The sequence below is a fragment of the Euprymna scolopes genome, chromosome 39 (assembly GCF_053919585.1).
Source record: "Euprymna scolopes isolate OS-2025 chromosome 39, ASM5391958v1, whole genome shotgun sequence".
Lineage (NCBI taxonomy): Eukaryota > Metazoa > Mollusca > Cephalopoda > Sepiida > Sepiolidae > Euprymna > Euprymna scolopes.
Window position 1 is genome coordinate 26610279 of NC_136520.1, and position 15568 is coordinate 26625846.

At 31.6% G+C, this 15568-nt stretch overlaps 1 protein-coding gene across 1 annotated transcript; it reads right to left on the reverse strand.

Moving 5' to 3' along the window:
• Positions 1-500: 500 nt before the first annotated feature.
• Positions 501-962, reverse strand: LOC145263904 (general transcription factor II-I repeat domain-containing protein 2-like). The gene has a single exon (XM_080120985.1). The coding sequence runs from the start codon at positions 960-962 to the stop codon at positions 501-503; it is 462 nt and encodes a 153-aa protein (XP_079977111.1).
• Between the last annotated feature and the right edge of the window lie 14606 nt (positions 963-15568).

Genomic DNA, 15568 nt, shown 5'->3' on the forward strand with positions numbered 1-15568 from the left:
ACTATTTTTTTAACTCTTTGCACGTAGGAAAAGAAATTAAATTTTCATTTGAGACTTGTGACTTCCATAATCTCAACCGTGTAATGAAGCATTTGACGTCATCATACAACTGAGTGATGAGCTTGTTTTTATCTTGTAATTTCAAATTGAGATCGTTTAATTGTGCTGTAATGTCCACGGCAAAAGCCAGATGCTGGAGCCAACTTTCATCTTTCATTTTATCTCCAAAAATGTAATTATTTCTTGTCTTAACAAATACAATCTTTTCAACACTTTGTGACATGACAACCAGCTTACACCTGGAGCATTGGTGAACTGATTATCTATATCTTCTAATAACTGGTTGAATTGACGGTAGTTGAGAGAACGGCCTCTAATATAGTTCACTGCCTTTATGACTAAACTAAGCGTATGATCCAATTTTAAAATCTTTGAACACAAATTTTGTTGATGAATAATACAGAGGAAATGTGGAAATGAAAAATCCGGATGTAAATTCTTTATTTTTGCTTGTAACTCGGCAGCAACACAATTATGTCTACCAACCTTTTTTCGCTGCACCATACAAGCTTGCTCAAATCTAAATCATATTCATGCAGAACCCGTTCAACGTTCTCAAAGATGTTCTGGCTTGTTGTAGCGTCATGCGTAGGGATTAGTTCAATCAGTTCTTCATAAATGTTGAATTTATTGTCATAGGTCCTGATGAAGATCGCAAGCTGTGCTATCCCAGAGATATCGACAGTCTCATTAATTGCAATTGAAAACAGTTCAAATCTTAATGATTCAGCTTTCAATTGTTGCTTCAAATCACTTGACATTTCATCAATTCGTTCAGCAACAGTGTTCCTGGTGAGGGAAATATTTTTGAACAACTGTGCTTTTTCCGGACACACAACTTCGGTCGTTTTTATAAGGTATTGTTTCACAAAACCTCCTTCAGTGTAGGATTTCCCATGCATCGCTATCAATAGACTGAGTTCATAGCTTGCAGTAACGGAAGCGACATTTACTTTCTGACTGTTTGTAAAAAAAGCCTGTTGCTGTGTCAAGTTAACCATCAATTCTTTGAGTACTGAAACACGCATGGGGCCTTCGTATTTATTATAAGACAGATGATTCGTTTCATAATATCTTTGGAAGTTATACGCCCTCGGCGTAGAAATATGGTTATTGCAAATTAAACAATGTATATTTCCATTCACTTCTGTGAAAAAATTACTGTAGTTCCCATTTTTCTTGAAACACTCACCCTTCGTTTACCTTTCTTTTTTTTAGTCGCAGAATCTCTAGCCATTTTAAAAACGATGTGCAATCTGAAAAATTAAAAAGTCAAAATAAAATCAAACACATCGAGAAATATTTATAAAATATCAATAAAAGTAGTTATCACAAAGGAACCTGACCCCTGCACAGTGTTACCCGATTCATATTTTTAGTTATAAAAGTCAATTTTTAAAAAAGTACACGATAGTAAAAAGCAATATAGATATAGGGCATACACGACAGGAAACGTAAAAGTAGATAAAATAAATACAGAATAAAAGGTGTGTTGTTAATTTACCGGCAATAAGACAAAAAGCTTGTCCTTTCAAAAAATGAATTTTCTGCAGGTTGTGGGTTTTTCAAAATTACGCTTTGTCAGTTTTCACGGGTGCGAGTCGAAATAAGATAAAACAAATCTAGCAAAATCAATGTAAAGAAATAACTTTTTATTAAAATTTAAATAAAAAAGAACTAATTAAAATTTAAATAAAAAAGAACTAATTAAACTTTAAATAAAAAAAGAAATAATTAAAATTTAAATAAAAAAAAACTAATTAAAATTTAAATAAAAAAAATTAATTAAAATTTAAATAAAAAAGAACTAGTAAAAATTTAAATAAAAAAGAACTAATAAAAATTAAAAAAAAAGAACTAATTAAAATTTAAATAAAAAAGAACTAATTAAAATTTAAATAAAAAAGAACTAATTAAACTTTAAATAAAAAAACGAATTAAATTTAAATAAAAAAGAACTAATTAACATTTAAATAAAAAAGAACTAATTAAACTTTAAATAAAAAAACGAATTAAATTTAAATAAAAAAGAACTAATTAAAATTTAAATAAAAAAGAACTAATTAAACTTTAAATAAAAAAACGAATTAAATTTAAATAAAAAAGAACTAATTAAAATTTAAATAAAAAAGAACTAATTAAAATTTAAATAAAAAAACGAATTAAATTTAAATAAAAAAGAACTAATTAAAATTTAAATAAAAAAGAACTAATTAAACTTTAAATAAAAAAACGAATTAAATTTAAATAAAAAAGAACTAATTAAAATTTAAATAAAAAAGAACTAATTAAAATTTAAATAAAAAAGAACTAATTAAAATTTAAATAAAAAAACGAATTAAATTTAAATAAAAAAGAACTAATTGAAATTTAAATAAAAAAGAACTAATTAAAATTTAAATAAAAAATAACTAATTAAAACGTAAATAAAAAAGAACTTATTAAAATTTAAATAAAAAAGAACGAATTAAAATTTAAATAAAAAAGAACGAATTAAAATTTAAATAAAAAAGAAATAATTAAAATTTAAATAAAAAAGAACGAATTAAAATTTAAATAAAAAAGAAATAATTAAAATTTAAATAAAAAAGAACGAATTAAAATTTAAATAAAAAAGAACTAATTAAAATTTAAATAAAAAAGAACGAATTAAAATTTAAATAAAAAAGAACTAATTAAAATTTAAATAAAAAAGAACTAATTAAAATTAAAATAAAAAAGAACTAATTAAACTTTAAATAAAAAAACGAATTAAATTTAAATAAAACAGAACTAATTAAAATTTAAATAAAAAAGAACTAATTAAAATTTAAATAAAAAATAACTAATTAAACTTTAAATAAAAAAGAACTAATTAAAACGTAAATAAAAAAGAACTTATTAAAATTTAAATAAAAAAGAACGAATTAAAATTTAAATAAAAAAGAACGAATTAAAATTTAAATAAAAAAGAAATAATTAAAATTTAAATAAAAAAGAAATAATTAAAATTTAAATAAAAAAGAACTAATTAAAATTTAAATAAAAAAGAACGAATTAAAATTTAAATAAAAAAGAAATAATTAAAATTTAAATAAAAAATAACTAATTAAAATTTAAATAAAAAAGAACTAATTAAAATTTGAATAAAAAAGAACTAATTAAAATTTAAATAAAAAAGAACGAATTAAAATTTTAAAACAAAACGAAACAATTAAAACTAAAACAAATGTAACGAATTAAAAATATAAAAACAATTAAAATTTTTAATTTTAAAAGAAAAAAATAAAATTGTGGATAGAATTGCTTTTTTTAGTGTCGTTGTTGCTGTTATTTCTCTGATCAATGCCTAAAAATATTTATTAGTGAAAAATAAAATAAATGTAACTTTGTGAGCTTTGTGAGCAGAAACCATTTATAATTTTAAATGCAACAAAACATAATTTGACAAAACCCACAACCAGCAGAAGATTAAATTTTTCGAAGGGACAAGTTTTTGTCTTATCACCAGTAATTTAGCTTTAATGGTTCCCAGAGAAACAAATACAAAAGCAAAAGAAAGAAAAGAAAGACTTACAACGTTGGTGCAGAACGTCGCTATGGGAGTGAAAAATTAGGTTACCGCTGGGACAGCATGTTGGCGTGCAAGAGAAAAGGAAGTGAATAACACCGCCGGAAGTCAGTGTAGGGTTACGAAAGGTACCCTGCGTAAGAAAGGGAAACTAAGGGAAGTAATTAGAAGTAGTGACAGTTGTGTTTGTGACTTTCGATATGCGGGCTCAGTATGAAAAAGACTGTCCTAAAGCGAGGATAGATAAGAAATTTTAACTACTTTTCGAACTCCCCTCTTATTTTGATCTTTTCGTTTTTCTCCTTGATTTTTCCAAGTTGCTTAAAATTGTCTGTGAGGCCGCAATTCTGCTTCTTGCGGGCCGCATGCGGCCTGCGGGCCGCATGCGGCCTGCGGGCCGCATGTTTGACATGCCTGATATAAAACATTCAAAATGGTCATATCTGAACAAAAATTGTCTATGCCATCAAGACAATGAATCGTGTCATAAATTGATCGCATATAAATCACGCTTCGATTCGCTTTTGTACCCACCCTATTTTTTTTTTTTAAATATGGCTTTCATCGACTACCGGCTGTGTACAGACCTGAAAAGTATGCCCTAGGAAAGATAATTATCTTCAATGATTAAATGATATCCTAAACTGAAGCGTATTCTAAGACCAAAGAGAAGCATAATAATATTTTGGAGAAAAAACTAGAGTAGTTAAAAAAAAAAAAAATAAAATAAAAATAAAAAAAGATTTCAAGTAAATCCATTACAGGGAAACGCCGGGTAGAGACAGCTTGTTTATCAGAAAAGTCAAGATTCCAGATTCTTGATTAAAAAAAATAGTTTTGGTTATCCTTATATATGCATGTTGTTTTTATAAGGTAGATTTCGCATAAAGCAAAGTAAATAAATATTTACACTCTTATCTCTCTTCATCTCCACACTCTCTACTTTATTCTCCTCTTACTAACCTCGCACCCCTCTCTTCCCTTGTCTCTCTTTCTCTCCTCCTTCCGCCGTCTAAATTCGTTAATTTCTCTCTTACCTCGATCCTTTTTCTTTCAACTTTTCATATCACCTTGTCTCTCTCTCCCTCTTTCTAACTTTGTCTTTTTCTATCTCTGCATTTCTTTCCACTTTAATTCTCTCTAATCTCGTCTATCTCTTTAATCCAACCTCGCCGTTGTCTTTTTCTTTCTCTATAACGTATCGTTGTTTTTCTATCCCCAACCTCGTATTTTTGTTTAGCTTCGCTTCTTTCTCTATCTTACATAGTCTATCTCACTAACTTCCTCTCCTCCTCCAACCACATCTCACGCTCTTTGTGTCTAACTTCATTGTTCTTCATTTTTTTCTAACCCCGTGCATCTCTTTCCCTCTCTCTCCTTTTCTCTCTCTTTAATCTCGTCTACCTTTTTAATCCAGCCTCTCACTATATCCTCTTTTCTAACTCCGTCTTTCTCTCTCTCTCTTTCTCTCTCTCTCTCTAACTTCATCTTTGCTTCTCCTCTAACCTCATCCCATCTCTCTAACCTTACGGGTTTCTCTCCCTCTTTGTAACTTAACATTGCCTCTCACCTTCTATCCCTAACTTAACCTCGTCTCTCTATCCAACCCGTCTCCTTGTCTGACTAACCTTATCTCTCTCTTTAAACTTATCACTCTCTCATTTTCTAACTCTGCCTCTCTTTCTAACTTCGTCTCTTTCTGTAACCCCCCCATCTTCACACACACACACACACACACACACACACACACACACACACACACACACACACACACACACACACATACACACACACTCATATATATATAATGTATATTTTGGCAAAAAGTCATTATTTAAGTACGTCTGATTGAACACGGCAGAGTTATTCTTTTTTCCGATGTTTCTGGATATCTTTTTTTTTAATTTCAAACAGCATGTTGTACAGAATGGCGCCCAAAAGTTGTTCAGCCATGTTCTACTTAAGCGCTTTCTATCGGTGCGTTCAATTATCATCAGGAGCAGTTGCTATTGTCGTTTTCTTTTCCTTTAAGGCTTAGTGTATTTATAGTTTTTTTTATTGATTAAAAGTGGGTGCAGAATGGTTAGTTTTAATTTCAATTTTCTTATTTTATAGTTTATTTAGTTTTTTGTTAGTTAGTGAACAACAACTTTTGGGCACCATTATATGCAACATGCCAATTGAAATAAAACAAGACCACTCGGCGAATCGAAAAGATATCCAGAAAAATCGGAAAAAAGAATAACCCTGTCGTGTTCAATCAGACGTGCTTGAATATATATATATATATATATATATATATATATATATATATATATATATAAACGTAAGATAAATTTAATTTAGACCCTAACACATCGTGCTCTTATGATCTGCTCAAAATCAAAATTGGATGAGGAATTAAAGATAACCCTCTCCAAAAATGGGTACCCGTTGGATGTGATTAGGTCAGTTATACAGAGGAAAATAGCAGAGTCCTCTGTAACTAAAATTCAAACTGTTAATAAATGCCCAGTATATCTGCGTTTACCTTGGCTGGGGGCAATAAGTGAGAAATTTGCAAAGCAATTCAGTTCAACAGTGCAAAATTGTTATTTTGTTTCAAATGTACGTGTTGTATTCTTTACGAGAACGTTAATGCCATACTCTCCAAAAAATGTTCTACCCCTCTCATCATAATCATAATGTAGTTTACATTTTTGAATGTAGTTGCAGTGCCAACTATATGGGTCGAGCAACATTAAGATTGGATGGAAGAATCCAACAACATGTACCTACCAATATCAGAAATGGCACATACCAAACAACAGACGCAATTGCCAATACATACGGGTCTTCAATTACTTATAAAACTTATAAAAAACCCGTCTTGTGCAGCGAACTTTAGCAACTTTAACCCGACAAATTCTTTAACAATCTTGAGTTATGGTCACTTATTATTTCAGTTAAAGACGTTCGGTTGAGAAGGCCTTCCCTCTGCAAGCAGAAGGAATGTCTCTTAGGTGTGAACGTGATTAGTCTCTAGAATCTTCGTTGTATTTCAATTGCGTTCCCTATTTTTTCCCCATACATAACGTAACGCAACGTTATTTTTATCTGTACATAATTTCGATTCCCATTCGTGTCTTTCTTCTTTTCTTTTCTCACTCAAATCCCTCGATACAACTTTGATAAAGTGATGGCGAAACCGGTCAGCTGACTCTCCCATTTTCTTCCCCCCCCTTTTATTCTCTTCACTCCGTTAACTTTATTTTAAACGTTGACTTTATTTTAAACGTTGACTTTATTTTAAACGTTGACTTTATTTTTACGTTCTAATCATGCATTTTCGTCTTCCTTTCATGATTGCATTATATATATATATATATATATATATATATATATATATATATATATATAGTAAGAGGAGAATAAAGTAGAGAGTGTGGAGATGAAGAGAGATAAGAGTGTAAATATTTATTTACTTTGCTTTATGCGAAATCTACCTTATAAAAACAACATGCATATATAAGGATAACCAAAACTATTTTTTTGGAATCAAGAATCTGGAATCTTGACTTTTCTGATAAACAAGCTGTCTCTACCCGGCGTTTATATATATAGTAAGTTATAAAATGTATATGGCGATTAAGCTACACTGAATATTCCGCGTTTCATCCACTTTAGGATTGTTTAGGCTTCTGCACATAAGCGCGTAAGCCTGAAGAATCCTAAAGTGGATGAAACGCGGAATATTCAGTGTAGCTTAATCGCCATATACATTTTATAACTTACTAACTAGCTCTATCTACGTATTGAGCACTTTTGAAGTAAATACTTAAAGCTTACGCATAAATCTATACTTTCGTATATTAATTTTATGTGAGTAAATTAAGTAGTTATATATATATATATATATATATATATATATGTATATATATAGTCATCCACATACAGTACTGTTTCGCTGTTTCACAGCTCATCATTATATATATATATATATATATATATATATATATATATATATATATATAACCTAGCATTGTCTCTCTCTGTTTTCGTCTCTCACAAGTCTCGTCTCTCACTTTCATCTCGTTGTCCATTTTTTTTCATTAACTTCGTCTCTCTCACTCTAACATCTCCCCCTCTCCCTCTCTCTCTCTGTTTATTCCTATTTCGATCTATAAGTTTCTGGAAAAATGGTACCAAAATCAGATAAATGATTGTGTCCGTACCGCAATGAAATGAATATAGATGAAGAAGACGTTTTATCTCTGTGAAAGGGTGTCAGCGCCGCGCTTCGTTTTGCATCCGGAGAGACGTCCTGACGAGACAATATCTGACTAGAACTAGAGTGTATGGACGATTGGCCGTGAACGGCGGACATTTCTGCGAGTGATTTATTACTTCTGATGTTTTGAGGGAATAAAATAACTTTCTTCTCGTTTCAGAACAGAAACTGCTTTATTAGCCATCTTGAAGCGGAAGTCCAAGCCGGAGGCATATCGGCTTTACGTTGAATGTGCGCAACAGATCAAGTAAAGTAGAAAAAGGAGAAAAGTCATTCGTCAAGCAACATTCGGTGCTTCTCTGCTTACATAAACAAAGTAGATGATTTAAGGAAGAGATCACGACAAGAGTATATATATATATATATATATATATATATATATATATATATATATATATATATATATATATATTCAAAGTTTTTATTTTATTTTCCTTTCTTTCTTCTACTAACTGCAAAGTGGAACTGTCAAAAAAATCAGAATTTATCGCAGTCTGATGTATGTGTCTGTCTAACCACACTGAAAAAGTGAATACATCTCTCTCTCTCTCTCTCTCTCTCTCTCTCTCTCTATATATATATATATATATATATATATATATATATATATATATATAAACTTTTCATAAACATATTGTTTCACTGTATCAAACACACACACACATACACACACACACATATATTTGTATTGTTTGGCAGCAAGTCATTATTCAAGTACGTCTGATTGAACACGACAGAATTATTCTTGTTTACGACTTTTTTTTTTATATCTTTTCAATTCACCGGGCGGTCTTTCTTATTTCAGCTGGCATATTATATATTACGGCGATCAAAAGTTGTTCGGCCCTATTCGTCTCAAGCGCTTTCTATCGGTTCAACCAATCATCGTCAGGAGGAATTGTTTTTGTTGACGTTTTCTTTTCTTTTTTCTTTTTCTTTGAGGCTTGGTGTATTTATAGCTTGTTAGTTTTTTATTTTTTAATTTTTTATTGGTGATAAAAGTGGGAGCAGGATATGTAAGAGGAGAATTATTTTATTTTTAATTTCGATTTTCTTATTTTATAGTTTATTTATTTAGTTTTTTTGTTAGTTATTGAATACAGTTAATATATTTGTCCCTGTGTAAAATGAGATCTGGTTAAAAGGGGACTGTAGTTTTCTGATTAGCATGGCTTCTAGTAATTTTAGTTGTCGTATGCAATTGTTAAGGTATCGAATTTTAGTATTGTTAGTTAAGATATTTTTAATGTCGGATGATTGTAAGTTTTTATCATTGGATGTTAGGTAGGGAAAGCGCTTGAGAGGAATAACAACTTTTGGTCGCCGTAATATATAATATGCCAGCTGAAATAAGAAAGACCGCTCGGCGAATTGAAAAGATATAAAAAAATTCGGGGAAAAAGAATAACTCTGTCGTGTTCAATCAGACGTGCTTGAATATATATATATATATATATATATATATATATATATATATATATATATATATATATATATATGTATGTATGTGTGTGTGTGTGTGTGTGTGTGTGTGTGATTGTAAGCTTAGTGGGAGAGAACCCTAGCAGAATGCTAACTTATTAAGAAAATTCAAAATAAAGTGTTATGTTTATTTATATGTTACAGAAGATAAAACATCTGTATCGTCGGTTTCAAATCCAAACAAAAAGAAACTACGTAAGTTTTTTTATGAAGAGGGGGCAGACATACAAAGAGGCTGCAAAGAGCCCAGTAATATAGACAAATTATATGTGCTCTATGTTTTGATTTGAAATCGACGGTATCGATGTTCTGATCTTCTGCAATACAACCCCTTTCAATTGTAATTCTGATTAAATAAAGAGTTACGTACAAAATTCCGTGCAGATTGCCGAGTTCGACAGAAAAATTCAAGATACATCTGAAGAAGGTCGGAGGTTATAACGGCTGAAATGTCGTGAGAATAAAATCCAACACGAGAGTGTAGTATAAATAATCTGGATGATTCAAAGTCTGGCTTTTGTTTTATAACAATAAAAACAGACAAAAATAAAACAAAACAAACAAAAACAACATACAAACACACACATTCACACATATGCGCACACATTCACACACATGCACCCACATTCACACACAAACTCACACATGCACACACATTCACACACATTTCCACACAAACAGTGCTGCCCGCTAGACATGTTTGCTGTTGGCAAAGAAGGCAAAAATATCGATTATTCGATTTGACCCTCGTTTAGAACGAATACTGCTCTCCGCGGATCAAATTCTCAATACATTCCCAGTCTCAATAAAAACACCCAATAGAGGTCACGTGTTATACATTGTAACACTCGAAGGAGGGAGGATTCCGATTCCCAACATTTAAAAGCAGTATAATGTAAATCATACTTTGAATTTCTTTCTGTCCTGACATCCACAGGTCCCGCAGACCCCCCTTCCCTCGACCTAGTGTAGACATTTCTTCTGGAACTAAAGTCAATTTTGATGAAGATCGGTTTTTATTTAGCCTGTTCATATTTAACCAGCGATGGTTAGAAGATGAAAATTGGAGGCTGCAGATAATGTTCGTTTATCGTTGATTCAAAAATCATTTCTTTGCGTCCCGTCGTGTCTGACTTTTAAGCCAGACTCGCTGCTTTTTACGCCTATCCTATCTCGTCTGACGGCTAAAACTTAAAGATCGAAGCCAGAAAAAAAATTTGTATCGGCTACAAATGATTTTATGTTGTTGTTATTTTATAAAAAATCATTCCCATTTAACATCAATTTAGTATTATGCATGTAAAATCGAGAAAACTATGCTTCAAATTTAGATAAATGCGACATCAGGTAAAATTTGATCACCCCTTTTGTTTGCTTCCATGTGTTCATATAATCTTGACACATTTCAAGCGTGCATTTCTCCATTTTACATGCATAATACTAAATAGATGTTAAATGGGAATATATAGTCCTCATATAGTAATATTTAACAAAAATAGACTTTTGGCCCGCGAAAAGCGACAAAAGTTATAGCCCGTTAATATAAAATGAATGCATTATATCAAATTGTGGTTCTGTTTTTTCTCATTTTGCAATATTCATCCTTACTAGCAGAACCCGTGGAAATTCCACGGCAGTTGAAAAATGCTAAAACACATAAATAAAATGGTTAAAAAATAAACAAATCACGACAAATTTAAAACAATTTTTTTAGTAATTTTTTTTTTAACCTTTTAAAGTTAAAAAGAATTAATTTAAAAAATTACATTTTTTTTCAACGAAAATTCAACACACAACATGTTGTTTTTGTTGAATATTTTTTATATAAATTATGAAAGAACAGATGTCAATTCACTTGCACATTGTTTTTAAATTTTAAAAAAGAATCTATAATCCCCCACCAAAAAACCCAAACAAACAAACTTAAAGCCCCCCTATCAACATGACTTTTTCTTAAATTATAAAATAAAATAGCCAATTTGAAACCGGAAACAGACAGCCATGTATTTTTGTTTTGAAAGTTTTGGAGAAGAAATAGTTTTAATGATTTTTAACCGGCAAAGAGCGACTATAAAGGGAGGTAATTCGTTTCTCAATAATTAATGTTTGCGATGATGATGCTTTTTTGTGACACCGGACGTCGGACAAGTAAATTAATATTTAGATTATTCACTAAATGTGCATCGAACGAATACCATAATACTCAGTTCACTGCACGTTATCATAAATGTCCATACACAATTTCAGCCAGATCGGCGACTACTTTCCGAGAAAAAGTGAAACGAACAGACAGGCAGACAGACGAAGGGAAACACAAAATAGACAACAACATAAGACCATTTGTAGGTTATACCGAATTTTTTTATTCCCGTTTTTCTCTGAGTGCGACATTTAACGTTTACCGCCTAACGTCATTTATTCTGTCTATTGTTCCCACTGAATACGATCACTCAAAAGGTCAACGTTATGACTTCTTAACTAAACACAAATATCTGGGTGAACACAAATGTTCGTACCCCATGTCAGTTTCTTTAAACAAATTTCCATTTATATTTCTTTGCACTCCAACTATCTGTTTAAATGCATCTTGCATTCGCTTTGATAGAATCTGTCCGTTGGTAATTCGGTCTGTTACGCTATCATAATGTGAAAGAGGACGAGAGAATACACTGATAGCAAGATGACCTGTTCAGTTAATAACAAATCACGGCTAGTAAAACACAAAACATTTTTCGAACAATACCAACACATACCAAAATTCTTTGGATTAATCGGACTGCTTTCCTAATCTGGGATGTTATTCTCACAAAACTGTGTCTCTAAACACATACTTAAATCATTCGTTGGCATCTATGCTGATGACACGACCATCTACGGCAATACATCAAAGGCTGTAAATGACAAAGTTCTCTCTGATTCTCTCTTCTCTGATCACGAGCGCGTGGTTCAGTGGGGGAAGACGTGGCTGGTTACCTTTATTGCATCTAAAACCAAACTCCTATCCTTACATCACCAACGCTCTGATCCCCATCTGGCATCAATTGGAATGGATGGCTCTCGTCTGAGAGAGGCCCCGTATTTTGACAAGCTTCTGGGTTTGACCTTTACTCCTGATCTGAAATGGAACACGTACATCAAGTATGTTGCCAAGGTCGCTGGAAAGATGGTGGGATCCTTCTACCGCCCCAGAAGATATATCACTACTGATGCAATTCTCTATCTATATAAAAGCCAAGTACGTCCAAGGATGGATTACTGCTGCTATATCTTGGCAGGAGCTGCTAAAAACAGCCTATCTTGCCTTGACAGAGTACAAAATAGACTTCGTGGCTTAGTGGGGGATGCCCTTTTCTCTACCCTGCAACCTCTCTCCTACAGAAGAGACGTTGCGAGCCTATCCTTGTTTTATCGTTATTTCCATGGCAGGTGCTCGTCTGAACTCCAATCTCTGGTCCCCCCTCGCCAATCTTTCACGAAAACACCCGTCTAGCCGAATCCACTGTGAAAAATTTCCCCCACTCTTTATCTGTGCCTAAATCAAAACGCGGATTCCATGAACAAAGCTTCTTTCTTAGAACCGCACGCCTGTGGAACTCTGTTCCGTCTGCCTGCTTCCCACCTGACTGCAACTTGGATGTGTTCAAGTCCAACGAACAAATTCCTAATGAACCGCCCCCTTAAGTAAACACTTCATCAAATCTCCACACTAACGTAATGTACTTGCAATAACCCTTATCCCTGAGTGGCTTCCGGGCCTTGATAAGTGGTGACCACTGTGTAAAAAAAACAAAAAACAAAAAAAAACAACAATATTGTAGCTAATTTAACTTCTTACTTTTTTCAGGCGAATGTGTTCAGGCTCGAATGCGGTGCAACAGTTAAAAGTAGTAAGTGATAATCAGTTCTAAACGACACTCTTCTGAATGGTTGCAGGTTCAATCCTCAGTACAGGCGATAATAATAATAATTAAATTTCAAATTACTTAAGACTTCTACAAGACAGTCATAACTGACGGAACGATAAGTTTTCCTTGTGGTTTGAAATTTCATACATACTCACAAGTGCAACAAAAATATTCCTGTTCTACAAAAAGTACACGAAGAAGGTCGATGGGCTAAACGTAAGAATAACACCGAGAATAAGAATAATATTCTGAATAATTCCAACAATCACAATCATCAATCATCTCCAAACACAAAAAGATGTTGAAATAGCGACGTAAATTGAACTTTCGTGGGGTTGTGCCTGGAACAGTATAAATTTCAGAGCTTCGATTTAAAGCCAAGATACTTTAAGTTTAGTTTTGGATTATAGACACCGATTAAGAATTGATTATATCGATATAATTATAAAACTCAAATGACCTTGTAACGGGTATTGTAACCCCACATCCGGTTTACGACTTCCGGTTGCGTATGCGTACGTAAACATAAACCTATAACAGCGTAAACAAATAAACACAAATCGCTACTTTTGCAGAATTTCATCTGCGCACTGAAATATTAACATTATTATTTAGAAATTATTATTTAACATGGGAAGGGTGGGTTTTTTTTGCAATTATTCTGTATTACAACTATACTGTCGCAATTTTCTTACAAATAAATCAATTTGACCCGTTGACAACCATAAGAACAATTTACAATGGCGATTTCCTAACCGCTTTCCTTTTTTTTTAAAAAAAATTCTCCATTTTTTAATACACCTTTCTTAAAAAACATTCATACATTTTCTTTTACACTATTAACATAAATAAATAACCCCCAAAATATGTTTTTTTTCATTTGCGTTACAAATAAATAATCAACGCATTAATAAAACGTATTGTTTTACTGTGTACGTTTTCAGCGTCCTATTTTTTTCGCGCTTAAATTAAAAGATATATCAAAATTTGAATTTAATTTTAAGCATTATGGTATCTGTTCAGTGCATATTTACCTATAAGTATGGCAAACCACTTATAATTCAATGGCTGTAAGTTTTTTTTCAAAAATAAACAATTATAAACAGAACGACTCATAGAAATCTATCTATATTCTTTTTTCATTTTAATATACTTTCATAGAAATGTTTCTGTTATGTCACAAAAACCATTTTCTTTAAGAATCAAGTGTCACGCTCATACATTATTTCCATAGCTAATATACCATACTGACCCAACGGGTCACGGGTAGTCTAATAATGTAATAAATTGAATTAAAAAGTTCTTAATGCTGCAATATTTTAAGTTATAAATTTATATTTCTTTTACTAGAATATCTATTTTTCAGTTTTAATAACTATCCCTTTATTTTCCATGTTTAAGCTTAACCATATTACTTTTCAAGCTTGCATTTTTCTATTGTAATCCATAATTTTTCCAAGCTCCCAATTAATTCACTTGTGATTTGTTTAATTTCAGTCTTATTTTTTGCCCCATAAACATAACATATACACATATGTAATAACAATGTACGGCACTCGTCGGCTTTCAATAAAATCTCCCAATTAACTTCGTTTCATGCTTTCAGTCTGTCTGTTTCACTTGTTACTTCTCTTTCCGCGACAGCAGTGAATTAGTAGTAACACTAGTCGCCGAAGCCATAGGAAACCAGTCACTAAAAGCCACAGGAAACCAGTCACTAAAAAAAAAACGTCGCTCCACCAGTAATATATATCATCATAACTTTTGTTTTACTGATCGAAAATTGAATTTTTTCACAATATAGCTGAGAAGGTGATCTATAAGCTGTAATAATTGTTTGAAAAATGATTGAGCGGCTTTAAAGCAGTTCTAAATAACTAAAACTGCCACAACCATATATTCAAACACGGTATATGATATACAAAGTTAAAGGTATTCAAGAGGCAACTCGTGAATTGAAAACGAGGTTATTATTAAGAGTTATAAATGAAAAAAGAAAAAAAAGAACAATATATATATATATATATATATATATATATATATATATATATATATATAAACTTTGTGTGTGTGTGTGTATGTGCGTGTATGTGCGTGTAAGTTCATTTTCTATAGACTCAGCAATGGCTGCGCCGATTTTTATGAAATTTCACATAGATAGGTTTTGTATTGAAATGTCTTTAACAAGTATAAAAAGTCGATAATCGAAATAATCCGATGAAAGAAGGAACAGGTGATTTTGACCAAAGTTAAAACCTTACACAGCCTAACATCACAAGTGCATTTGAGAAGCGTTACAAG

What these genes read in the sequence shown, in the direction of transcription:
- LOC145263904 (XM_080120985.1), bottom strand. Translation starts at nt 962, where the DNA reads ATGCATGGGAAATCCTACACTGAAGGAGGTTTTGTGAAACAATACCTT.